Genomic DNA, 27,864 nt, shown 5'->3' with positions numbered 1-27,864 from the left:
AATAATCCTGTCAAGACAACTTAGAAAGAATCAAGAACTCTGTTCAATTCAATAATCAAGCAGCATTCCAGAGGGCATGTGGTGAAGCGGGCCATCCACCTCTGGAGACAGGCTCAGATAGTTTGGGGTTAATTACTGGGAGGTTTCGCTTGATTGTGCATATTGTACAAGTGGTTTGTTCTTTTTTTCCCCAAAATTAGGAGTGCATGGAAAGAAAAACACAATAAAGAAAATGTTTAGGAAAGTAAAACTTCATTACTCCCATCTCTCACCCATCTTAACGATTGCAAAGCACCTTTTCAAGCACAAACCCCATGAGGCAACTAGAGGAAATACTGTTATCTCCATTTACAGGTGGGGAACTTAAGGCCTGGGAAGGGCAAGGGGCTTACAGATGTGCTTACTAAATAACAAAGAAAGAGAAAGCATTTCTTTTTTCCCTTCCTTGCCCTATCTCTGTAAGGAAACGATTGGGAGCAATTTTTCTATATTTTTGAGGAAGATCAGGCTTGCTGAGACATAACTAATATATATCCAGGACTATGTTTTTGGCCTGAGATCTAATTAGCTCTGGTGCTCAGTGTGACAAAGGCAAGCTGTATAAAGTCATAGAAAGCTCCAACTTGAGGAGTATCCTATTTGATTTGCGGCTTATCAGAAGAAATTAACTGAGATACATCTTAGGCCAAGAGATGTAAGGAGACTGCGAATCCTTCCTTGGATTTGTGCGGAAGCACCCATGGAAGGACTCTTTTATCTGGTCTGTTTGTCAGTATTCTCCACCCTGAGGGGAACCAAACTACTAGCTCAACTCACAGATTGCCCATGTTTATTATGTGTGTAGGGCTCACAACAATGATTTTTCTGGTGTGAACTTTCTGATGATTAATAAGGTTCCCTTTCTGACTGAAAGCTTTCCCACATTCATTACACTCATAGGGCTTCTCTCCACTGTGAATCCTGTGGTGTTTTATTAGGATTGAGCCCTGAGCGAAAGATTTTCCACATATATTACACCCATAAGGCCGCTCTCCACTATGTATTCTCTTGTGGTTAATAAGGTTTGAACTCCAAGTGAAAGTTTTCCCACATACACTACATTCATAAGGCTTCTCTCCTCTATGGATTCTCTTATGATTAGTCAGATCTGAATTCTGACTGAAGGCTTTCCCACATTCATTACATGTATAAGGTTTCTCTCCACTGTGAATCCGAAGATGGAGGACAAACATTGACTTCCACCTGAAGGCTTTCCCACATTCACTGCATTCATAGGGCTTCTCTCTGTGAGGCCCAATCTGATTTCTGGGAAGCTTTGACTTTTGCCTCGTATTGCAATTCTGGGACTCCCCACTCAGGCTACCCTCTCCTGAAGGATCTGCTTCTTGAAGTTTCTTTTCCCAGTCAATATTTTCTTGTTGACATCTTGCTGTGGAGACTGGCCTAGGAGCACCAGCCACACGCATGGATGTGCTCCTGTTCAAGCTGTCCTGTAGTCCGTCTCTACACAATCGTCCCTGTGAAATCCCATCTTCAGGAACGCCTGGCTTTGGCATGGACTCTCTGCTGTCAGTCCTGCCATCTGAAATCACAAAGAAAAGGAATAAATGTCATCAAGATTCCTGTGCTGGGCTGGATGAAGGGCAAGGAGGAAGACGTACGTACGTAGCTTTCCCAATTTTCCATTGGGAAATGAATGTCTTTCACCCATTTGTTATCTCCATTTATGGATGAGGAAATGAAGGCCTGGGAAGAGCAACGGGCTAACAGGAGTAAATAACAAATAACAAATATCTCTGTTTATCTGTGTTAAATAACAGAGAGAAAACATTTTCCTTCTTTGCCTTCCTGGATGGATCTTTGTAAGCAAGAGATTGGGGCCAACTTATCTGTATTTTGGAGGAGAACTGGGGGAGAAGCATCAAGTTGACCCAAAGCAAAAAAGACATTTTACTACAAAGCAATCGGTGATGGTAATTCCCATTTTACAGCTGAGGATATTGGGGATCAGACAAGTTCAGTGACTTGGCTAGGGTCACACAGAAGGAGCCATGACTTGGATGGACAAGCATCACAGGATAACAGGCTTTAAGGCTGGAAGGGACCTCAGAGGTCATCCTGTTCAACACTTGCCTTTTATTAGTGAGAAAAGTTCAGTTATTTGCCCATGGCCGCATGGGTAGCAAGTGGCAGAGCCCAGATTTGGCCAGAGTGACAAAGTTAGAAGAGATGATGGGGAGGAAAGGGAAAAAGAGACTAAGGTGACCGGGGTGAAGATCGGGGATGAGAAAGGAAGGGTTATAAGTAAAAGCAATAAATAAAAGTGCAATCATTTGCCTGGCACCTGGCTGGAACATGCCTTCTTCTGCTTCTAGCTCCCTTTCATACCTGGCCAAGTGCCTCTCCTGGCCTCAAAGGCATCTGTCCCCTGTAGATCCACAGTCCACAGCATTTGTCCTCGTTCCAGTTGTGAGATCCACAAAGGCTTGGGTCCTGTAAACCCTGCCCAAGGGGAAGGAAAGCAGACAGGTGAGTGGTCTAGCTAGAGCATTGGCCCAGTCCCTGGGGCAAGGTCAAGAGCATCCTCCAAAAAAAAAAAAGAGAGAAGGAAAATACTCATAATACCATTTTAAACAAGGTCAGAAAGGATGGGCAGGAGCCTCTCAAACTTGTTGACAGCAACTGGGAGGGAACTGATGATCTGGGAACAGAAGAACAATGAGTAACCTGCCCTCCTCCAGCTAGGAGAAAGGTAGGCAGCATGTGTACAGGAGCCATGGGTATTTAGTGTCTAGTCTGGGGGGAGACAGACAGGGTCTACTTGAAGGGTTCTGTGGGTGAGGAAAGTCAAGTTAACAAGCATTTACAAAGCACTTACTACAGGAGCAGGCTGTCTGCTAAGTGCTGAGGATACAAAAAAGGGAAAAGAGGGTCCCTGTCCTTGAGGAGCTCACAATTTCATTGGGAGAGAGCATGCAAGCAAATATGTACAAAGCAAGTTCTGGACAGGAGAAATTAGAGGCAGTCTCAGAAGGAAGGCACTGGGATTAGAAGAACTGGGAAAGGTTTCTTGCAAAAGGGGTGATTTTAGCTGAGACTGGAAGGAAATCAGGAGGCAGAGATGAGAAAAGACACATGGAAAGGCACAGGGAAGGGTGAGATTAGAAGGGTGTTACAGCCAAGGGGCTAGAGTTCCTGGACCAGAGAGTAATAATGTGTAAGAAGACTAAAAAGAGGGGGCAGCTAGGTGGCGCAGTGGATAGAGCACCAGTCTTGAATTCAGGAGGACCCGAGTTCAAATCTGATGTCAGACACTTAACACTTCCTAGCTGTGTGACCCTGGGCAAGTCACTTAACCCCAGCCTCAGGGGAAAAAAAAAGACTAAAAAGAGAGCAAAGGCCCAGGTTATGAAGGGTCACGAATGCCAAACAGACCATTTTGTATTTGATCGTGGAGATTCTAGGGAGCTACAGAAGTTAATTGATTAGGAAGTGAACGATATGATCAGACCTTTGCTAAGACAATGCCTTTGGGGGATGAATGGACAATGTACTGGAGTGGGAAGAGACCTGAGGCAGGCAGACCCCTCAGCAGCTACTGCAATTATCCAGGCAGGAGGTGATAAGGGCCTGCATCAGGTTGGGGGCACCAGGGTATCAGAGGAGACAAGAGTGCATGTTTGAGACATGTTTCAAGGTAGAAGCCACAGGCTTTTGCAAAAAGAGAGAGAGTGAAGGGTCAAGGATGTGGCAAGCCAGGGTGATTCGGAGGAGAGTGGTACTCTCAACACCAATGGGAAAGAAATAAAAAGGGAAAGCTTGGGAGCAGGGTGGGGGAGATGATGAATTCCATTTTGGATATGTTGACTTTAAGATATTTAGGGAACATTCGCTTCATGATGTCCAAGAGGCAGCTGGAGATGGGACATGGGAGGTCAGCAGAGAGAGCTGAGACTCATCTGCAAAGAATAATTGAATCCATGGGAACCAATGAGACCACTGAGTGAAAGCCTATAGAAGACAGAACCTTGGGAAACTCCCATACATAATCTGGAGGAGGATCCAGCAAAGGAGACTGAGAAGGAGGAAGAGAACCAGGAGAGAGCAGGCTCAGCAAAACCTAGAGAGGAGAGAGTGAGCAACAGTGTCTAAGGCTGCCAAGAGGTGAAGAAGGATGAGGACTGAGAAAAGGTGGTGAGATTTGGCAACTAAGAGAGCACTGGTAACTTTGGAGAGAGGAGTTTCAGTGGAATAGTGAGCTTGGAAGCCAGATGGCAGAGAATTAAGAGAGTAAGAGGAGAAAGGAAGCAGAAGCACCAACTGTAGATGGTTTTCTCCAGGAAATTAACCACAAAAGGGAAAAGAGAGATGGGAAGGTAGTCAGTAGGGATGGACAGGTGAGTGAGGCTTTTTGAAGATGGAGGAGTCATGGCATGTCTGTGGACAGCAAGGGAGCCACCATAGACAGGGAGAGATTAAAGATAGATGAGAGAGCAAGGCCTATAGAAGGGGCGATCTGTTGAAGGAAACAAGATAGATTGGGATCCCTTGTGCAAGTGGAGGGGCTTGCCTTGGCAAAGAGAAGGGCCACCTCTTTGTATGAAAGGGTTGGAGGAGCTGAAAGGAACAGTCCATTCGGTAACTGCCCACTCCCACAAACCCTTCTTAGCTCGGCTCTTCAAATGTCTAATTGATAATTACTTCAAATGCTCACGATAGTAAATCCAGTAGGGGACTGAGATTCCATAAGGCTGGAACAGACCAATCACTTCAAGAGTGACTGAAATAAATTCATAGATACTGATGCTCCAGGAGGTTAGAGACATGAATGACCTAAGGAGCTCGTCGGCCTTTGGCCAGATGTTCCACAGCCTGCCTCCTCTGGCCACTGGAAGACTACGTGATTCATTGCTCCCATTCCTCTTTTCATGTTCACACTTGGGAACAAATTTGGGACTCAAGTGACCCCCAGATATGGGATGGCTGGGTTGCATACTTACCTAGTGAGGCTGCATTCTCATAATTCTCCAGCATCACTTCCCTATACATGGCCCTCTGTGCAAGGTCCAGTTGCCTCCATTCTTCCCATGTGAAGTAAATAGCCACATCTTCAAAGGTCACCGATGTTTCCTAAACAACAAAGACACTTTCCCAGCTCTGTTCAGGGGTGGGTGACGTGAGGCAGCAGAGGGCTTGGACAGAGGTGGCACGCCGAGTCTATTGGTAGGCACGGGTAGGAGTTAGGGTGAGAGGAGCATGATACAGAGGAAATAGAACTTGGCCTAGAGCCAGGAGAAGCAGATTTGACCTCCTTCTAGCACTAAACTGGGGATTCAGGCAAATCCCTGGCCCGAGCTGGACCTTAGTTTCCTTATATCTCAAATTATGGAAGAAATGCTCTCTGAGGGAACAGTGGAGTAGATGGGGAGGACCTTGGACCAGGCATGTGGCTCTGGCCCTTGCTTGTGATCTGGGCAAGTCTCTTTATCATTCTAAGTCTTACTTTGCTCATCTGTAAAATGGGGATAAGAATATTTGCATGAACTACCTCAAGGGGATTTTCTGAGGGAAGAGCTTTGTGAAGCTTGAAGATACAAAGAATTCTAAGTTAATTTTGTTTTCCATTACTGAGATTCTGTGATGATAGGGTTCTGATCTTGGTTCTGCCCCCAACAAATCCCTTGCCTGCCCTGGGCCTTAGTTTCAGAGCTCTGAAATTCTTGGATTCTCTTTGTCTGGAGACTTACATTCTCTTTCTCCCCTCCTCCTCCTTCTCCCTTCTTTGTCCTCATCTCTTCTTCATCTTCCTCTCTTCCCTCACCCCTTCCTCCTCTCCTCTTCTTCCTCTCTTCTTATTCCTCCCCCTCTTCTTCCTCTTCTTGCTCTTCTCTTCTTCCTCTTCCTCCCCCCCTTCTTCCTCTTCCTCTTTCTCCCCCTCTCTTCTTCCTTTTCCAGGAACTTGCTGAATACCACCAGACCAATCACATGCCCAAACTCCTTTGTGGGGACTGCCTTTGCTCCCCAGACAACTCGACTAAGATCAATAGTCCTTGTCCTGCATCCCTGCCTTCCTTCTCCCTGATGCATTTCAAGGGTTAAAGGGAATTGCCTACCGCCCATCTGTCTGGGACCGTCTGTGTCCGAGGCCCTGGAGGAGACTCCCACTGGGGGATGACAAATGCTGTTTGCTGCCCCTAAGGGTCCAGCATTCCGTCAGACAGGGTGGAATGGCCAGATAGGAAGATAAGCACAACACAAGACAGAGTTATGGGGGTCAAGGGACACCAGGGAAATCAAGGGAGGGTGAGAGGGGACGTTTGCAGCTGGGGAGGATATTGAAAAAGCAGTTCAAGTAAAATGCTAAAGGAGAGCACATTGAGCAGGGTGAAGAGGGGAAGAATTCCAAGAAGAAGCTGAGGGGGAGGAAAGGCCCTCCGAGGGGGACGGAATGGCCCAAGGGAAGGCAATGGATCTTAGGTTCTTGGCCGGCGGGACAGGGGAACCCCAGCTTACCTGGGAGCCAACCACAGCCTGGCTTCTGTTGCCTTTTGGTAGTCGGGGTGCAGGTGGAGCTGGGCAAAGAGAAAGGGCCAGTGAGAAGCCAACAAGCCAAGAGAACAGAAATCACTCTTCTCGCCCCCCCACCAATCCCTCTCTTTCTAACCCTAATGCAGCATTCAAGGCCCTCCCAAATCTGGTATATCAAGATCCTTTTCTAACTTTTTCTTGTATTACACCCCATCACACACTCTAAGCACAGGCCAAAATGGATACTCTCTGCACTCCCAAGCCCACACCAACAAGCTCTTCACCCTCCCGTGCCCTGGCCTTTGACCAGCTGCTCCTCTTAATATCTATGATGTTGTCCTTTACTAATGACTTCCTTCCTACCCTTTGCAGCAGGGTTCAATCCATTACCCCTCTTCCCAGAAGTCTGCTCTGCTTCACCAGCAGAGGATAACCTTATCCCTTCAGTCTTGACATAATGCTTTGTGAATACACATGTAATACACGTATCACTTAGACGCCATATTGGTGTTGCTGCTTTATCACCCTTTGGCTGTCACCTCTCTGGGGGAGGAGAAGGAAGTCGAGACTCTGACCTCCTGCTGAGCTGTTCTGCTTGGTGGCTACCACCCCTACCTAGACCAACTCCATGTTCTCCTCAATAATAACAATAGCGACAACAATAATGCACTCATCTAGAACATAAGCGTTTATGTATGTTATCTCCTTTGATTATCACAACAATCAAGTGAGGTACATGCTATTATGACCCCCATTTTATAGAAGGGTCTGCTGATGTGAGGGGCTCTGGGTGTGGAACCATGTATACATTATCAGTGCTTCTTACTTGACGATCTGACCTTTGCATATAGGGCGATGTATACGTTGTCAGATGCAGTTGATGTGATGGTTGGTTTTGTTGAACTTTTTTAATATTCATCTTCTGTCACAAGAAAGAGCTTTTGGGGTGGGGGAAGGGGAACAATATATTGGGAAGCTGGTGGTACTTTCAATAGTTTTAGGAGGCCAAGTTGAGAGGGGAGAGGAGGGGTTCTGTATTGAACATGCTATATACAGAACATACGTTAAAAAGGAAGATGTGATACATACTGAGAAAAAGAACAACTGTTGTTGGAGAAAGAGCTCTGTGCTTGTCACTTAGGCCTTCCAGGGGATGGGCGGAGCTAGGTGCTCCTTGGATATCAAGGCTGTCCCTCTCTCCACCAGGCCACACTGCCTCTCTTAGATACTTCTTTTCTAATTTATATTACTTACACAGCTCTGGATCCATCCTAGATTATAAGCTCCCTGAAGGCAGGTACCACATCTTCCTTATTTTCCCCAAAAACTAATTCACTTTACTCCAACCAACATTTCTGCAGCATCTACTAGGTGTCCACCGCAGTGCTAAATGGAATGGGCCCTGCCTCTACCCCATATTAGCAACATAACAATTTTAGAAAGGAGAAAGTACCGACAATTGGGGTAGACATGAGATGGATTCTGAAGGAAGCTAGGGGTGAGGTGGGGAGAGCATCTCAGACAGAAGAGACAGCCACAAAGGTGTGGAGATGTGGGATGGCACATCGGCCTGGTGGCAAAAAGTGTCTTGAATTAAAGCTGGGAAGGTTATAAGGGAGTCAGACTGCTGAGGGCTTTAAATACAGGTCTCAGGGGCTGATAGATTATCCTGTTAAACAACAGGGGGCCACTGGGCAGGGCTACAAGAGAACCACCCCCCACATTGAACACTCCATTCCTCACTCCAATGAAAGCAATGGCAGCCATGACATGAGGATGGATCGGAAAGGAAAGCTATTAGACAAAGGTCCCAGTTCGTCCACGTGTGATAGCATGAGAGCCTGAGCCAGGTTGGGAGCTGTATAATAGGAAAGGCCCAACTCAATGCAAGAGACAGCATGGTGGTAGAATCCATAAGACTCTGGAAATGACTAGACATTGGGAAGGGCAGAGACGGAGGGGAGGGCTCTGAGTTGGGAAGCTGGTGGTGCTTTCAATAGTTTTAGGAGGCCAAGTTGAGAGGGGAGAGGAGGGGTTCTGTATTGGACATGCTGTATACAGGGCATACAGGTGGCGATGATGGGCATTTGGTGCGGTTGTTGTGGTAATATGAAAGCGTGAACAAAGCTGAATTTATAGATCTAAGAATCTCCAGCATAGATTTAATAATGAAATGACCAAGAGAGAACATTAGTGAGAGAGAGACAAAGAGACATACAGAGATACTAATACCGCCACTACCACCGCCACTGCAGCCATCATTGCTACTGTTGCTGTTGCTACTACTACCACTGATGCCTTAAGGCTCAGGATGTCCTCTTCTTGCTTCTTGCTCGTGAGCTGCCAGTCACCAGGGGAGTTCAGCTGTCCCTAGCTTTGAGGCCAGTACTCTATATTTTTCCACTTATGAAATATACTGCCATATACTAAGTACTGGGGCTACAAAGGTAAACAGTAACAGGCCCCAACTCGTACTTTCTTGATGTGTTTCCGAAACATTCACCAGTCAAGAGGTTTGGCAAAAAGGTGAAGGTTTAGGAAGCGCTGTCCTGTGCCCCAGCTCACAGCACTCACTGTGGCAGCACCTGCTTCTGCCACAGCTATCACTGTGCACCTAAAGCAAATTCAGTATCCACAAATGTACTCACCAGGCCCATGCTTTAGGAGGGAGTTCTTCCCTTTATCCAAGGATTCACCACAGGGTTTCTTTAAATGCTGAGCTCCCATGGTGCACTGGAAATTGGACTCTACTTATGAAAACCTAATAGCACAGCTTTTCACAAAGACATCTATTGTATAAAGCAAGGCTCAACACTATTTGGGGAACAGATCTTCAAGTTTTGGAGAAGCTTAGAGCCAAAAAGGACAACAGTTCGGGGCTGGGTTGGTCTGTAGTGACTTGAGGAGATCAGACCTATAATATGAAAAACAAAAACTATTTATTAGATGCAAGGATGATTCCTCATTAGGAAAACAATCAACATAACTAATCATAATAAAAAGCAAAACATCCAAAATTACATGATTATCTCATAGATGGAGAAGAAGCCTTGGAAAGAGGATGACAATTTTATGCTTAAAAAACCCTACAAAGTATAGGCATAGAAACCATTTTAATATCATAAGAAGCATCCATCTAAGAAATCAAAAGCAAACATCATGTGCCATAGGTAATAAATATGGGAGTGAAGCAAGGATGCCTACTCTCCATGCTGCGTAGTTCTTGAAATATTAGCAATAACAATAAGACAAGAGAAAGAAATAAAAAGCATAAAGCTAGGCAAAAAGGAAATAGACCTATCTTTGCTTAATTGGAAAATCTGAGGGAATTAACAAAGGTATTAGTGGAAATAATGAATAACTTCAGCAAAGTTGCAGGCTAAAAAATACTCAAAATTAAAAAAAAAAATCAAGATGATTTGTCAGAAGCCTAGTAGAGAAGCACCCTGGAAATGCAAAACATAGATAGTACAGTTCCTGGCGATAAGGAGCTTTCCACCTAGTTGGGGGGGGGGGGAGATAAGACCACAATCTTCAGTGGATCAACTAAGTATAATAAGTGATATTTTATGATAAATGCTTTAAAGACTTATAAAACACAAAGTACTATGTGAGCTCTGAGGGAATGGTCATTACTGACCAGATTCATGAGGGAAAACTTCCTGAAGGAGGCGGCATTTGAGTTGGGCTTTAAAGGACTGATAGGAATTCACTGAGAAAAAAGAGATTTTAGGTATAGGTGCTTTTTAGATATTTAGTGATTGCTGACTATACCCCGGGCATGGGGGGGCATTTTATTTAGCCTCCAGTATAGAAGATTCTGGGGGATACAAAGACAGAAACCTAGGCCCTGGAGGGATAAAACTAAGGGGGAGGAAGGAGGAAGCAGTAAAGAGGATTCTAGTTCAGGCTGGTCAGGAGTGTGTGGCAGGTCCCTTTGCCTCTCTAGGCCTCACTTCCCCTCTTCTTCCCCAAGGAAGAGTTTGTGCCTCCGAGATTCTGAGACTTTAGGTCGCCAGATAAAAAGTTTGTGCCTGGCTCTGCCACTATGACCTTGGGCCATTTCTTCCATCTTTGGACCATTCTTTCTCCATCTGCATGAGAGAGGGGTGATTAGGCTAGAAGACCTCACGGTCTTTTTGCTTGGAGATCCTACGAATTTATACCTTAAGGGGAGGTTGTAGAAATCAGGGAAGGCTTCCTGGAGGGCGTGGCAGCTGAGTTAGGGCCTTTAAGGGTAGGAAGACGTCTACAACCTAGAATTTACACTGTGAAAAAGCTATGGGTGGGTCTCAGGGAGATGGCGCTGACCCAGGTGCTGAGCCGGAGCAGAGGGAAGGGTTCGCGCAGGCGTAATAACAATAGTGATTGGGGCAAAGGAGCGCCGCAGCTGGCGCAGGCGCAGGCGCAGGCCCGTGGTCCCCGGAAGGGGCGCTATGGAGGCGAGCGGGCCCTTACCTGCAGCCTTCACGTGGGTCCAGGCTCGGGGATTCCATCCCACCTCCCCAAGCCCCTCCGAGCCCCCCCTCACTCACTCACTCTCGCTTGCTCTAGAAGGCGACTGCGTGTGCGGGAGGGCGTGTGGCCAGGCCCCGAGCTGGGCCCTCGCAGCCTCCGCCTCGCATCCGGCCGCGGCTCAAGGCAGCCCGGAGGTCCGCGGGCCACCGGCCACCGGGGTTGGCTGCACGCCTCACGTTGCATAGCAACGGGGGCGGGCCGGAAGCTGGATGGGGGGGTGGAGGAGATAGAGAATAAGAGTGTGAACGGATGGAGAAGGAAGGGGGCAGGGAACTAAGGAGGAGGGGAAAGGGGTGAAGAGAGAAGGGAGGAAGAAGGAGAGAAAGAAGAGCTGGTTTAGGAAGGAGGGACAGGGGGGAGAGGAGGCCAGACCAGCTTGAAATGCCAGCTCGCAAAAAAATGGCCGCTCCTGCACCATCCTCAGCCCTCGGTTCACGCCCATCCCCCTGGGCTTTCTTTGCACCCCCCCCCCCCCCCAGCGCTTGACCTTTCCTTGGGAGTTTCTTGCTCCAAGGTCACCTCTCTAGTCCCTAATTGTAGCCAAGGCCCCCTCCCCCCCAGGCAGAAGGTAGTACAAGGGACTGAGGATTTGGAGCTGACAAGGCTCTGCATATTCTGCCTGGTCCAGCTCACACTGGAACCATTTCCCCAGCCCATGGAGCATCCCCAATGGGGACAGGCTATCTGCTCTTCACTTGAAGCCTTCAAGGCCCAGGGAGCCTGATGCCTCTCAAAGAAGCCCATTGGGGATGATGCTCATGGGTGGGAAGTTCTTCCCAACCCCAAGTTCAAATCTGGCCCTCTTTATGTTCCACTCACTGATGCTGGTTTAGCCCTTTGGGATCAGTCAGAAAAAGTCGAATCCCTCTTTGAACAGCTGTCTCCTGTTGTTTGAAGGCTACTCACATTCCCCCTTGAGTCTTCTCCACACTAAAACATCCCCACTCTCTTCACTACATCACCTGACCTTAGACTGAGGCCCTTCACCCTCCTCTGGACCCTCTCCAACTTCTGTGTCCTTTCCCTGAACTGAGCATAATATTCTACATATATTCTGACAAAGGGCAGAGTGTGGGGGGACCAGACCTCTCAATGCAGCCTTCGTCAGACAGCCATATCACACCAGCCCCTTGTGTTGGGTTTGCAGCACTCTAATGTGCCCTGATGTTTGTCAGACAAATAATTAGGAAAATACGGAAACCGCATAACCAGCCAGCCAGAGATGCAGGGTTAACTCCAACTTCTTACGTTTACCTGTGAAAAGCTGATCAATTCTCAACCTCCCTGGACCCCAGTTTCCTCATCTGACAAACAACAAGGTTGGATGCGGTGACCTTTGAGGTCAGCTATGACTATTTTTCACTCATGAACCTAAATATCACCTAGAAGGAAAATAGAGGCCAGGTAATCCAAGTCCTCCATTTTACAAATAAGGGAATGATGTTTCCAGAATGGTAGAGACGTGACTAATGAGAGTTCAGCTGAAAAGGTCCGCAAGGCCTTCACAGCCCAGAAACCCAAGGAAAGTCAAGCGCAGGATCTGGCAGAGGCTGGTCTGGCACTGACACTCAGGACTCTCCTGAATCTGAACTTCAGCACTATGTGTGTTCCATCTTCACTGCATCTCAGCCTGTTTTGTCCCCAGATTAGTCTTCCTGCAGCCTAGTTCCAATCTCATCCTTCCTGATTCAAACCCAAACTTCAGGGCTCCTGACTCCTAACACAGTCCAAAGCCCTTCAGAATTTCGCAGTATGGCATTAATGTATGCGTCCAACCCCAACGCTGAATCTCGGGGCTAAAGAGCACCTCACCCTTGGATCCAAACTGCACGATTTGGGCACTCGTTCTTCCATGAAATAGGGTTTGTAAGCTGCTTGAGAGCAGAGTTTGCATCATAACTATCAGTATCTTTGGCAGCGAGCACAGAGCCCGGCGGCCAGAAAGCAGTGAATACGTGTTTGCCGAATGAGTGAATGAACAAGCCAACTGATGGATGTCGGCCAGCAGCTGAGCAGATCAGGCTGGAGAGCGAGAAGGGCCCATTGGGTGGAAAACAGTGGAATTTTTAGAACTGCGAGATGACCGTTAGAGATTAGCTAGGTCAGGTCCACCTCATTTTTCAGAGAAGAAAGCCGAGGCCCAAACAAGGGAAAGAACTTAGGACCAAAGAGTACCAGAGCCAAAACGGCCCTCAGAGGAGATTAATTTCATCTCTTTTCAGAGAGGGAAACTGAGGCCCAGAAAAGAGAAAATACTTGGCTGATGTTTTTTATAGACATTGGTTTTTTCCCCCCTCAATTGCTGTTATTGAGTATTTGTGACCCCATTTGGGGTTTTCTTGGGAAAGATATTGAAGTGCTTGGCCATTTCCTTTTCTAGTTCATGTTACAGTTGAGAAAACTGAGGCAGACAGGGTTAAGTGATGTGTCCGGGATCACACAACTAGGAAGTGTCTGAGACCAGATTGGAACTCAGGAAGAGGAAGCTTCCCAACTCCAGGCCTGGCACCATATCCACTGTGCCACCTCGTTTCTCAAAATACAAATGACATTGTTGTCCACCCATGTTCAACTCTTGGTGACCCCATGGACCAAAGCACGCTCATACTGTTCATGGGGTTTTCTTGGCAAGGACACTGCCATTTATTCCTGCTGCAGCAAACAGAGATTAAGTGACTTGCCAAGGATCACACAACTAATAAGTGTCTGAGTCTGGATTTGAATTTGGATGTTCCTGACTCCAGGCCCAGAACTCTATCCACTGAGCCATCTAGCTGCCTGAAATGTAAATTTATCAATTACATGAGAACAAAACATTTTTAACATTTGGTTTTTTTTAAAATTTGAGTTCCAAACTTCCTCCTCACTTCCTCTTCTCCTCCTTGAGCAGGCAAGCAATTTGATATAGATCATGGAAGTGCAGTCATGCAAAACATTTCCACATTTGCCCAAAGAAAAAACAAAACGAAAGAAAACAGTTGATCTGTTAAAAAGGCTAGCAGTGGTAGAGTTGAAGGAGTGGATGTGAGCATTTTTTGCCTAACTCTTCCAACATGCCCCTCTAAACTACTTTTAAATGCCCATCAAATCAAATTCTGAGTGGCAAAACCAACAAATAGTCACAGTGAGTCATTGTTCCAGCCTAAGGAAGCTTAGGAGGATGAAAAGAAAGCTCTACAGACACATCTGTGGGCCTTAAAGGTGGCACCAGGAGCGCCCAGCAATCAGGGATGATAAGGGGTTCAAAGACTCAATCAGAAACAAATTCCAGGAGAACCCCGTGCTAGTACTGGGTGTAGGATCAGGTGCCATTTGTCAGCTCCCTAGCCTATTACTAGCCTGTGAAATTAGTCCCGGTTCCAGGGCAGAGGAGGCTAGTTTCAGCTGAGAGGGAGTAGGAGCTCTACCTGGGTCCTTAGAACAGAGAAGATAGGATATGGAATGTGCTTTACAAGCCTTGAAGCACTGCTGAATGCTAGCAGTTATTTTTAGTGTTATATTATTGTGGAGAGAAGGTAAAATGATTTGGGGTCTGTGGGCCTTGCAAACACTGTGCAGTGACCCGAATCACCAGGATGATCAGATCATGACTTCCCCTAGAGAAGAAAGGGCTGGGAATATGGAGTGAAGAGATCTGGATTCAAGTCCAACCACAGACATTACCAGGTGTCCTTGGACAAGTATTTTTCCTTTGTCAGGCAGCAGTTACGCCCTTGATAATGATGGGGTTTGACTCTCCTGGGTGGCCACACACAAATCACTCAGCCTCTCTGACCTCGATTTCCTCCTCTGTCAAATGAAGTAAAGTCAGGTGCTCTGTGAGGTCCCTTACATCAGGGCAATTCTCTGCGACTCAGGGGTCTTTAAGGCAAGTCCCTGCTTTGAAAATCTCTGAGTATAAAAATTAAAAAAAGAAAAAAAAAGAAAATCTGTGATTCTTTAAGGAGTCAGTTGGATGGTTTCAAAATCTATAACCCTGGGCTGAAAGGACAGTTATTCCCATCCCCCTCTTCTTACATTCTCAATGATTACAAAGAGATCAAAAGGACTGAGGAATATGAGAACTTACCTGATCAATACCCAAAATTCTGGGGCATCCTATCCCCACAAAGGGCCCCCCGTTGGGTTCTGTCTGCTGCCAGTCCTCCCCTGTGACATACAAGGCCACATCCATATGCAGAGGGAGGAGCTGACAGAGCACCAACCAAGGCTGGAGAGCCAGTGGGGAATCTCCCGGGGCTTCAGCTTCTGTGCCGATACCACCTGAAAAGGAAACAGAAGATGGGCGTCTCACCCAGTAGATGTTAACTGCGAACTGATCAACCGACCCAAGTTCTAGAGTGCTGCTCCGCTTCTACTGGAATTGGAATGGGCACAGGTGTGAGTCACAAGCTCACTCCAGCATCAAGTTCCAGCTCTTCCAAGAATTTCTGGACTAACAAACAATTCACTTGTTCCTAGGCACAAGTACTAAGATTATTCGAATAGCCTAACAGCCTTCCCTGGTTCCACTGAATGATCCCATCAAACTAGGTACTATCAACACCCTGAAGCATCTTCCTTGCTCCTGACAGCCAGGCTCTCCAAAAGTCTGCTGGCTCCCTATTATCTGAGTCAAGTTCCAGTTTCTTTGCCAGGTATTCAAAGTCCTCCACAAACTGGGGGCTCTCTATCTTCATGCTTGTTTCATATGATCCCCCTCTTCCTCCACGTGTCATGCATTGGTTACTTCAGTTAAACTGGACTTCCCTCTAGCCCCTAAACACCCCCTAAACTCTCTTGCAGGTTCTTTGTGGACATTCACCTTTTCTATGTGTTTACCCTTGGATATATTCTAGATTTCTTACAGGAATCAAAGTCTGGCCTATTACTTAAGGACTCCATATTTTCAAAATGGCGTTCCCCCACAGTATCTTTTAAAGATTTCTTGATCATCGTCCAGCAATCGCAGCCACCGATATTTTCAGTGGCCACGCTGACAGGGGGTGTCGACGTTTTTAGATCCCGCTCTCTTATCAGCACAGAATGCTGGGACAGACTCCCAACATGGGTACTGACTGATTTTGAAATTTTCTAATGGACTGCTGTCCTGATATCCTCTATGTCACAAAATACAAAAACCAAATTTTAAAAGGAGCTGAAGTAAATAGGCTTTTAAAAATATGTATTTTATTTAATGTACAAAACACTCTTTCTGGCATCGTTAATGATGTTTTTATTTCATAAAAGTTCCTGTGTATGTCCCAGGGAATAGAGCGAGTGTTACAATTTAATTAATTATTGTTAATTTGATCACTCTGGGGTTAGCCTAGCAAGTACATTTCTATACTGAAAAATTACCACCTTCTCCCAACAGGCCTACCACCTCCCAAGCCCACTAGGCCCACTTTGGAATGGCTCCCCTTGGGAGGATGCTTGGCTCTGCCCAGGGTGACTGCCACCCGGCACAAAAGGGAGCAGAATGTGGGCAGGCGGCTCCTGGGGGCCCACTGCTCTCTCATCACTTCCGAGTCGCAGCCATTTCAATCCTGGTTTGTTTGTTTGTTTGTTTCCTAGTCTAGACATCATTCTCCTTAGCAGAGGAAGTAGAAGAGAAAGAAGGGTCTGGCTGACCTCTGACCTTCCTGTCACCCCTTACCTCAGGCTTGGCCTCCCCAAGCAATGGCCCTCATCCTTGACTCTCCCTTCTTCTTACTGGAATAGTGCTAAAAATAAAGAAGTGAACGACCTGGCACAGAATGACACAATAAAGCATGACCCAGAACAGTTACAAGACAACCCAGCACAACAAAGCACGACAAAACACGACATGACAAAGAGTGACACAGCACAGCACAAAACAACCCAGCTAAACACAGTAGAGTATAAAATAGCACAACACCATCTAGAATATTACAACATGGCACAGGATAACACAATATGACATGACACAGCACAGCACAACACAGCTAACACCACCCAGCTAAACACAACAAAGCACAACACAGCACGGCACAGAGCAAAACAACCCAGCTATATACATCAAAGCACAAAATAACAACACACTAAGCACATCACAATATAACACAACACAGCACAAAACACAACTCAGAACAACACAACATAGCACAGAACACAACCTAGTACACACAAAGAACAAAGCAACACAATGCAGCACAGCCACTGCACAACAGTTAAACATAACAAACCATGACTCAACTAAAAACAATACAACCCAGCACATCACAACCCAGCACAACTCAACCCATCACAATCCAACAAAACACAATGCAAGAAAAAATAATGCAATACAGCACAACACAGCACAGTATAACCCAACCCAACACAATACCATCCAGAACAATGCAACGCAGCACAACCCAGCACAACCCAATCCAGCACAACAATCACATCTTAACCCAACACAGCACAGTATATAACACAACCCAGCACAACAATCACATCTTAACCCAACACAGCACAGTATAACACAACCCAGCACAACAATCACATTATAACCCAACCCAGCACAATACCACTCAGAAAAATACAACTCAGCACAACAATTATATCATAATACAACATGTTGTACATAATACAACAATCACAACACACCCCAGCACAACCCAGCACAACACAATTCAGCACAACAATCACACCAAAGTCCAACCCATAATAATACAACCCAGCACAATAATTATCTTATAACCCAACAAACACAACACAACCCAGGACAACACCAACTAAAACAATCACATCATAACTCAACCCAGCACAACTTAATTCACAATAATACAACCCAGCACAACAATCAGTTTAAAACCCAACAAGCACTATCCCACACAACACATCACAACCCAGCACAATACTACCCAGAATAATACAACTCAGCACAATTATATCATAATACAACAATCACAATACAACATAGCACTTCACAGCACAACACAATTCAGCACAACAATCACACCACAGTCCAACCCAGAATAATACAATCCAGCACAACAATCATTTTATAACCCAACAAACACAACACAACCCATCACAACTCAATCAAGAACAACAATCACATCATAATCCAACACTGCACAGTATAACACAACCCAGCACAACAAACACATAATCCAACCCAGCACAATAACACCCAGAGCAATACAATCCAGCACAACAATTATATTATAATATAACAATCACAACACAACACAGCACTTCACAATTCAGCACAACAATCACACTACAGTCCAACCCAGAATAACACAACCCAGCACAATAATTATCTTATAACCTAACAAACACAACACAACCCAGCACAACAATCACATCATAACTCAACCCAGCACAACTTAACCCATAATAATATAATCCAGCACAACAATCACTTCATAACTCAACAAGCATAACCCAACATAGCACAGCACAACAAAACATGGTACTTCACAACCCAACCCAGGACAGTATAACACAATCCATCACAATCACAACACAACCCAGCACAATACCATTCAGCACGATGCAACACAACACACTACAGCCCAGCACAACACAACCCAGCACAATAATCCCATTATAACCCAACCCAGCACAACTCAACCCAGAACAATATAACCCAGCACAACAATCACACCAAAACACAGCACTTCACAGAACAACCCAGCACAACACAATTCAGCATAACAATCACATCACAGTCTAACCCAGAATAATACAATCCAGCACAACAATCATATTATAACCTAACAAACACAACACAATTCAGCACAATAATCACATCATAACCCAACCTAGCACAATTTAACCCACAATAATACAACCCAGCACAATTTAACCCACAATAATACAACCCAACACAACAATCACTTCATAACCCAATAAGCACAATCCAGAACAGAATAGTATAACACAATTCAGTACAACAAGCACATCATAACCTATAAGTACAACATAACACAGCACAATTCCGTACAACAATCACATCATAACCCACCCCGGCACAGTATAACACAGTCCACCACAAACCCAGCACCATACCACCCTGAATGATGCAACCCAGCACAATACAACCCAGCACAACACAACCCAGCACAATACAACCCAGCACAACACAACCCAGCACAATACAACCCAGCACAACACAACCCAGCACAATAATCACATTATAACCCAACCCAGCACAACTCAACCCAAAACAATATGACCCTGCTAAATAATCACACCACAACACAGCACTTCACAGCACAACACAATTCAGCACAACAATCACATCACAGTCCAACCCAGAATAATACAACCCAGTACAACAATCATATTATAACCCAACAAACCCAACCCAACCCAGCACAATATAATTCAGCAAAATAATCACATCATAACACAACCCAGCACAACTTAACCCACAATAATACAACCCAGCACAACTTAACCCACAATAATACAACCCAGCACAACTTAATCCACAATAATTCAACCCAGCACAACAATTACTTCATAACCCAACACAGCACAGCACAAAACATAGCACTTCACAACCCAACACAGCACACAACAATCACATCACAATCCAACTCAACCCAGCACAACAATTATATTATAACCCAACCCAGTACAACTCAACCCAGAATAATATAGCCCAGCACAACAATCACAACACAACCCAGCACTTCACAGCACAACCCAGCACAACACAATTCAGCATAACAATCACATCACAGTCCAACCCAGAATCATACAACCCAGCACAGCAATCATATTATAACCCAACAAACCCAACCCAACCCAGCACAACACAGTTTTGCACAACAATCATATTATAACTCAACCCAGCACAATTTAACTCAGAACAATACAACCCAGCACAACAATCATTTTATAACCCAACAAGCACAACCCTACAAAACATAGCACTTCACAATACAACTCAGCACAAAACAATCACACCACAACCCAACACACCACAGTACAACATGACCCAGCACAACAATCATATCATAACCCAACAAGCGTAACCCAACCCAGCACAACACAATTCAATACAATAATCACATCAAAACCCAACTCAACCCAACTCAACCCAGAACAATACAACCCAGCAGAACAATAACATTATAATCCAACAAGCACAACACAATTCAGTATAACAATAACATCAAAACTCAATTCAGAACAATAAAACTTAGCACAACAATCACATCATAATCCAAAAAGCACAACATAACACAGCATAGAACAACAAAACACTTCACAACACAACAACCATACCACATCTAACACAGCACAACACAACACAACCCAGTACAATCCAGCACTTCACAATACAACACAGCACAATAATAATATCATAACCCAACCCAGTACAACTTAACCCAGAACAATGCAACCAGCACAATAATCACATCATAACTCAACCCAGCACAACTCAAACCAGAACAATATAACCCAGTACCACGATCACATCATAACACAAGCACAATACAACACAGCACAACATAACACAGCACAGCACAATAATCACATCATGACTCAACCTAGAACAATACAACCCAGTACAACAATCACATCATAATACAAACACAACACGTCACAGCACAGCACAATAATCACATCATAACCCAACCCAACCCAACTTAACCTAGAACAATGCAAACCAGCACAATAATCACATCATAACCCAACCCAGCACAACACAACCCAGAACATATAACCCAGTATGACAATCACATCATAACACAAACACAACACAACACAGCACAGCACAATAATCACATCATAACCCAACCCCACACAACTTAATCTAGAACAATGCAACCCAGCACAATAGTCACATCATAACCCAACCCAGCACAACACAACCCAGAACAATATAACCCAGTATGACAATCACATCATAATATAAGTACAACAGAAAACAGCACAGTACAATAATCACATCATAACCCAACAAACACAGCTCAACCTAGAACAATACAACCCAGTACAACAATCACATCATAACACAACAAACACAACACAACACAGCACAGCACAGCACTTCACAACACAGCACAGCACAATAATCACATCATAACCCAACCCAACTCAACTCAACCCAAAACACAATCCAGCACAACAAAACATAGTACTTCACAACACAAACCAGCACAAAACAACAGTCACACCACAACCCAACAGAACACAGTACAATCCAACCCAGAACAATGTAACCCAGAGCAACCCAACCAAGCACAATAATCACATCATAACACAACCTAACCCAGCACAACAAAACACCAAAGCATAGCACAATGTAACAGAGTACAACAATTACATCACAACTCAACCCAGCACAACACAACAGAAAAAAACAAAACAACCCAGAACAATAAACCTAGGACTTCACAACACAGAACAACACAATAACATCATAACTCGACACCATATGGTACAACATAACACAGAACAAGTAACATAACACAAAACAACCCAGCTTAAACACAACCCAACACAACCTGACCCAGCACAACACAATTCAGCAAAACAATCACATCATAACCTAACCCAGCACAACAAAACAATACAAAACAATACAGCATAGCACAATGCAACAGAGCATAAAAATCATATCATAACCTATGACAGCATAACACAAAAGATCTTTCTTTTCATCTCTCTTGCCTGCCTTTTCCTCCTTGCCGGTATTATCTCTTTTGTATCATCATAATTTCCTTCCAGAAATTCCCTTTCCCCTGAACTGACTTTGCCTTGAAAATTTTAGGGAATGGGATTCTATATGTCTTTGCTTTGATCCCCTTGAATTGTGACCTACCCAGATTTAGGGGATATGTCAGCCTATGCTTCTTTCCTCTCACCTATTCCAAATTCTCTATGGACCAGTCCATTCCCTGCCTGAGTTCCTCTTTGTTGGGGTGCATCACAATAGCTGCCTTTCTTGGTTTGTTCCTTCCACCTTTGGAAGAATGAATTATAGTTAGGTTTGATGAAAGGAAAAACTGCCCGATACTTAAAATTGTCCAAAAGTAAATTGGGGTGCTTTAGGAGGTAGAGAGTTTACTATCTGCATGTCTTAAATCTTGTTACTCCCCTTCTCAAGGATCTTCTGTAGCTCTCTGTTGACTCTAGTAAAAAATTTGGCCCTTCCAAATGTGACTAGTTAGTCTGACCAAACTGATTCTTTTTTCTCTATCCTGAATAATATGTTCTATGGAGGCTAATGGGTGAACCACAGCCATATTGAAAGGGCTTTAAATTCTGCCTCTGACACTAGTTGTGTGAACTTGAGCAAGTCACTTCCCTGCTGTCTACCTCAGTTTCCTTATCTGTCAAATGGGACAATAATAGCACCTCCCTCCTGTAGCTTGTTTATAGGGTTGTTATTGGGCCTAAATGAGATAATACTTGTAAATCATTTTGCAAACCTTAAAGCATTATAGAAATATGAGCTATTTTTATTCCAGTCAAGATAATCTTTTTGCTATTTCTCATATGTGACATTCTGGACTGCTAAGTGGCACCATAGTGTACAGAATGCTGGGCCCAGAGTCAGGAAGATGCATCATGTGGCCTCAGACACTTTCTAGCTGTGTGATCCCAGGCAAATCCCTTCCCCCTGTTTGCCTCAGTTTCTTCATCTGTAAAATGAGCTGGAGAAGGAAATGACAAATTATTCCAGTATCTTTGCCAAGAAAAATTTAAAGGGGATCACAGAGAATAGGACATGACTGAAATGACCGAAGGATAATATTACAACATTCTGTTTCTTGATGCTCTGTCTTTGCTTGGGCTACACCTGATTCCTGGAATGTTCTCCTCTCCTTACTTCTTCCTGTTGGGATTTTGAACTCCCTTCAGGATCGGCTCTAGTATAATAGGAGAAGAAGCCTTTTCTGATTCTCACCCATAGCTGTCAGTGATGTGGCACAGTCAGTAGGAATGATAGAGTTAAAACCCCAAGGCTATCTTGGGAATGAGGGAGTGGAGACCCCAGTAGTCGTAGAGACTCCCTAGACCTTTCAAGAAACCCTAGGCCTTTTGGCCTTGGGAAATGATGAAGTCACCCTGAGAATGTAGCTAATTGGGAGTGATATAGCACAACCTTGGAGAATGTGTGTGAAAGAAAGGGAGTTGGGTCTGATATCTTTATTCTACTGAGTTATTCTTCAAGGATGTCTGATTTGTCTTCCAAGAGTCTGGGCAACTATCTCCCACCTGGACCCGAACAATGAGCGCTTCTGAGTTTTGTGAAAGAAGGGAGTCGTCAGCCTCCATGACCAAACATCCCACTGATTGTGTGAGCCCCAGTCCCATGATGTCATTCACCCTGCTCTGTTCTTTGTTCTGTACTCCCCAACTGCACCTCCAATGGTTTTCCCTTGCCAGCTTGCTCCTTGCTCTTTGCTATCTCCCTCTCTGGGAACTCAGCCCACTTTAATTAGCATTACAATTAGAATCAAAATCTGCCTCTACTAGGAGATAATCTAAGCCTCCAAATTCTTTTGGGATATCCATGTCACTGGCCCAGAATACCAATATTCTGGGGTCCCCCTGGACCCCAACATCAGCACTGGGACCCAGTGACTTTGTATTTACTTTGTATCTACTGTGAATCTCCTTGTATCTACTTATCTGTGTATTTTCCTGGTAGAATGGAAGCTGTAGAAGTCAGGAATTCTCTGGTTTTCCCTTTGTATCTTCAGGATCTGGCACATAGTAGGCGCTTGAATCGAAACGTCTCAGGAGGGGAATCTCCTCAGGATCACAGTCTTCTGACTTCTTTTGTAGTTCTTAGGCTTCTCTGTGACATGAAGGTCAAAAAAACAAAAAGAATTCTAATTTTGGAAGGGGAGGCCTGGGATCCCATCTCAAGCCCTGACTACCCGGCTGATCAGGTCATGTGACTCCTACCTTGAGGTTAAAATGACGATGAGAGTCGCTGGGGAGAGAGCAAGGAAATGAGCATTTATGGCTTATTTAGGCGTGAGTTGTGGTAGAGTATTCCAAGTTCATACAGGGCTGATCAGGCATAGGTGTACCTTACCTTCACCCCAATGTAGTGATGTCATTTTTGTCCTTTTCAAGCACTAAGGACAACAATCAATCATCAAAGAATTACTTTATAGAACTAAAATAATAAAATTCATATGGAGGAAAAATAAGTCAAGACTCTCAAGAGAAACAGTGAAAAGAAATGGAAATGAAGGGGCCTATCAGAGCCAGATCTCAAATTGTATGACAAAGCAGTGATTATTAAAAACAATTTGGTCCTGGTTAAAAGAGTGAAACAGAGGAGATACACACTGTACAGAAGTAAATCTAGATACCTAACACTTAAAATCTAGTAATCAATAAGCACAAAAATCCCCAAGAGCAGGCTGGGTAGACTTTTTTTTTGACAAAACCTTCTGGGAAAATTGAACAACAGTACAGAGAAATTCAATTTTTTCCAACTAAGTACTTTACAAATGTCATCATATTTAATCTTCATAACAACTCTGAGAGGGATGGATTACTATGATTTTTTTTTAATAGATAGGGAAACTGAGGCAGACTGAGGTTATACAACTTGCCTAGTGTCACACACAGCGTGTCTGAGGTCAATTTGAACTCAGGTTTTCCTGTTTCTAGGCCCAATGTGCTCTCCACTGCTTTATCAGGCTCTAAAGTCCTTTCCAACTCCAAGTCCTTTCAGATGGTGGAAGTGATGCTCTCCTAAGCATCCTTCCTGCCTTACAATTTTGGTTTAAGAGACTCGTGATTTCATTGGTCAAGAGAACTCCCTTGGAGGAAGCTTTCCTCCACAAGTGTTCTGCAAGGTATAGTCCCAGAGGATTGCCTGCTAAGGGATGGGATCACGATCATAAAGCTAGTATGGGTCAGAAGAGGAACCTGAAGCAGGGCCACTTTTATATGCTTTCTTTCTCTACTCTGCTACTTTCCTGGACAAGTGATCTTGGACAAGTCATTGTTCTTAAGCCTGTTTTCTCATCTGTAAAACGAGAGGATTGGAAAACAACTGAAACGGAATATGGTCAACTTATAGTGATCGGGTTTGGCCCCGAAGAAGCCACCTCTGGCTCCCCAGATCCTTAGAAGAGGTGACAGTCTACTGGTGTGGAACGCTGCGTCTGCAGTCAGACTTGGGGGTTGATTGGCTTTGCAGCGCGTTTTCATTCTTCTCCCCTCACTCCTCCCGCCCCGAGAGGGGCGCAGAGGAAACGGAGGCAACAGTTAAACAAAATGTAGCAAGGATCAGATACATCATTTTAATGATCTCTAAACATCCTTCCCTCCAGGCAAAAGCTGCCCCTTTCTGGTGGGGAGGCTCGCAGGGGGCCCGGCAGGGAGCGCTAGGTCACCACAGAGCAATGAAATCGAGGCCGGAAGTTGAAGGAAAGAGCCGCAGAGCTCCCAGCATGTACTTCCTGTGCTGCTCTAGGCAGTTTGGAGGACTTTTCGCCTCAGTGGTGTGATGACTGGTCCTCTCATTGTCCTTGTGTTGAAAAAAGTAGGAGGGGATTGAGAGAGGGGAATGCGCCACATCCTGGCCCTTGGGAACACCTGCCAATGGCTTTCTAGGAGTTGAAAGTTCTCTTTGCTGCTTTGTACCCTCCATTGCTCATTAGTCTTTTCTGAGAGCAAGGAGGAAAGTGTCCCTAGATGGAGTCAGAAGTATTACTTTCAAATTCTGCTCTTCATTGCTGCATTCACCTTTTGGGGGACTGTTTTTGCCGATATACAATATGGAGGTGGGACTAGATGACTTCCAAATTCCATTGAAACTCCCAAGTCCAATTATCATTCCAGATCATCGCCTGAGGACCTGAGTTTCTTTGACAACCCCCTCAATTTGGGGAATTCCGGGCTATTCGGAAATAGTAAGGAGGTCCTAGAGCTTGAGTAGCCCCAGAATCCAAGGGCCAGAAGGAGCTACAAGATGATCCTGTTTATCTCTGGGTTTGGAAAGAGATTCCCCAATAAGCAACTAGTTATGATCATCTTGAAGACCTGGGGGGGTGGGGATAGTAATGGGCCACATACACATTTCCTTCTGAAGCAGCCCATGTCCGCCATTCTACTTGTCAGGCACCTTCTCCTAACATCGAGCCTAAATTGCCTCTTGGGAAATTCTGCTCTCTGCAGCTAAGCTGAACAAGTCTATCCTCTTCCCCACGTAGGCCCTTCAAGATGTTGAAGCATCTGCCGTGTCATTCAAATGCTTTGCTATCCCCTATTAAATGACCTTTTTTCTATGAGTTCTCAAGGGTTTGATTCCCACATCAGATGCTAAAGGAAAAGCTGGAGGAAAGACAGAAGGAAATGAAAAGTGGGAGATGACAGAGTGGAATTTGGAAAGAAGGGAACCAAAGAGGAAAGAGAGCAGGAGAAGAGATAGGCAAAAGTGAGACACAAAGATGGAGATATAATGAAAAGGGGGAGATAGCAGGAATAATGGAAGAAGCAAAGAGAAAAGGAAATAGAGGTATTAAGAAAAGGAAAACAAGGGGAGGACTTAGTGAGGGAAGAAAGAGACACAGGAAGATGGAAAAAAGAAGGGGAAAACTGAGTGAGAATGTGAAGAGAAAGAGGGGAGAAGACACCTAATGATTACCCTCTTCTCTCTAGGTCTTTCCTGGTTCTTTTCCTACCTGTCTGTCTGGTGCTTCTCAGTCTCCTTCACTGGATTGTCCTCTAGTCCTGCAACTAACTACAGCCCTCTAATCACAGCTCTACCAACTATAGCCACTATCTATAGCTTCACTAACCATGGCCACTAACCATAACTCCACTAACTATAGTCCACTAGCCATAGCTCCACTAACCACAGCCACTAACTATAACCCACTAACCATAGCTGCCCACTGAGGCTCTGTTTGGGGTTTTTTCTCTCCTTGGTGATCACATCAATTTTCAGGAATTCAATGATCATCTCTTTCCAGATGATTCTCACATCTGTTTAATCCAGCCCCAACTTCTCTCCCGACTTTGTCCAGTGTCACATGTCCAAGTGTTCCGTAGACATCTCAAACTCGACATCCCATAGATGCCTTTAAACACAACATATATAAAACAGAACTCGTCAGCTCTGCTAGGTGTCAGCCTCAGCTCCTCACTTTCTCTCAGCCCACCCCCTTCAGATCCATCCATTACCAAGTCCCACTGGTGCTACCCCCTAGCATCTCTCAGATGTGTCCCTTCGTTTTTCTGACACTTCCATCCCTCTAGTAAAAGCCGTCGTGACCTCCCATATGGACTGCCGCAAGAGCCTTCTGCTTGTTCTTCCTCCCTCACGTCTCTCCTCCCTTCAGCGTATTATCTATTCAGCTACCAAAGTGATCTTCCTAAAGTGCAGGTCTGACCATGTTACCAGCACCCAGTAAGTTACAGTGGCTCCCTATTACCTCCAAAATCAAATATTAAATCTTTCTTCTCTAGCTTTTAAAACATTGTATTAACCCATCACCTTTCTAACTTGCTAGTCTTTGAAAACTTGATTTCCTTCTACATATTCAATAATCAAATGCAACTGGCTTTGCTTTTCCTCACCCAAGGAACTCTTATCTTCTGACTCTGCTTCCTGTGGGCAGTCCCGCACTCTCCTGCCTCAGTTTTACATTTTGACCTTCCTGGCTTCTTTCAAGTCTTAGCTAAAAATCCCACTTCCTGCAAGAAACATTTCCCTCCCCTGAGATTATTTTCCATTTGCCATATACACAAATATGACAAAAGACAACTTAACGACATAATTGTTCATGTGGAGTTTCCTCCAGTACACCGTGATCTCTTTGAAGTTAAGAGCTGGATCTGCCTTTCTTTCTATCCCCAAAACTTAGCTCAGAGTCAGAAGGAAAG

At 44.8% G+C, this 27,864-nt stretch overlaps 2 protein-coding genes across 6 annotated transcripts in view; one reads left to right on the top strand and one right to left on the bottom strand.

Moving 5' to 3' along the window:
- ALAS2 (5'-aminolevulinate synthase 2) overlaps positions 1-27,864 on the top strand; it is a 69,021-nt gene that overhangs the window by 21,662 nt on the left and 19,495 nt on the right. The window lies entirely within an intron of this gene.
- LOC141548710 (zinc finger protein 251-like) lies at positions 234-23,763 on the bottom strand. 5 transcript variants are annotated; one of them, XM_074277785.1, is made up of 8 exons: positions 15,116-23,763; positions 14,710-14,937; positions 11,064-11,251; positions 9,177-9,442; positions 6,514-6,572; positions 5,001-5,130; positions 2,389-2,502; positions 234-1,582 (listed from the first exon to the last, which is right to left on the bottom strand). In XM_074277785.1, the coding sequence occupies exons 4-8, from the start codon at positions 9,253-9,255 to the stop codon at positions 813-815; spliced, it is 1,152 nt and encodes a 383-aa protein (XP_074133886.1). In that variant the 5' UTR covers positions 9,256-9,442; positions 11,064-11,251; positions 14,710-14,937; positions 15,116-23,763; the 3' UTR covers positions 234-812. The 5 variants fall into 5 exon arrangements, with proteins under 5 accessions (XP_074133886.1, XP_074133884.1, XP_074133887.1 ...); XM_074277783.1 differs by having other exon boundaries at positions 11,068-11,251; XM_074277786.1 differs by lacking the exon at positions 11,064-11,251.

The sequence above is a fragment of the Sminthopsis crassicaudata genome, chromosome X (genome assembly GCF_048593235.1).
Source record: "Sminthopsis crassicaudata isolate SCR6 chromosome X, ASM4859323v1, whole genome shotgun sequence".
Taxonomy (NCBI): Eukaryota; Metazoa; Chordata; class Mammalia; order Dasyuromorphia; family Dasyuridae; genus Sminthopsis; species Sminthopsis crassicaudata.
The sequence above is the reverse complement of the archived record's forward strand: the minus strand, read 5'-3'. Positions and strand labels throughout refer to the sequence as shown.

Bases quoted from the DNA above. Each gene is read 5' to 3' on its own strand.
- LOC141548710 (XM_074277785.1), bottom strand. From the start codon at position 9,255: ATGGGAGCTCAGCATTTAAAGAAACCCTGTGGTGAATCCTTGGATAAA. The intron at 5,131-6,513 runs GTAAGCTGGGGT...TTTGTTGTTTAG, and splicing joins AGGCTGTGGTTGGCTCCCAG to GAAACATCGGTGACCTTTGA. The intron at 1,583-2,388 runs GTATGAAAGGGA...TTGTGATTTCAG, and splicing joins CAGGAGAGGCACTTGGCCAG to ATGGCAGGACTGACAGCAGA.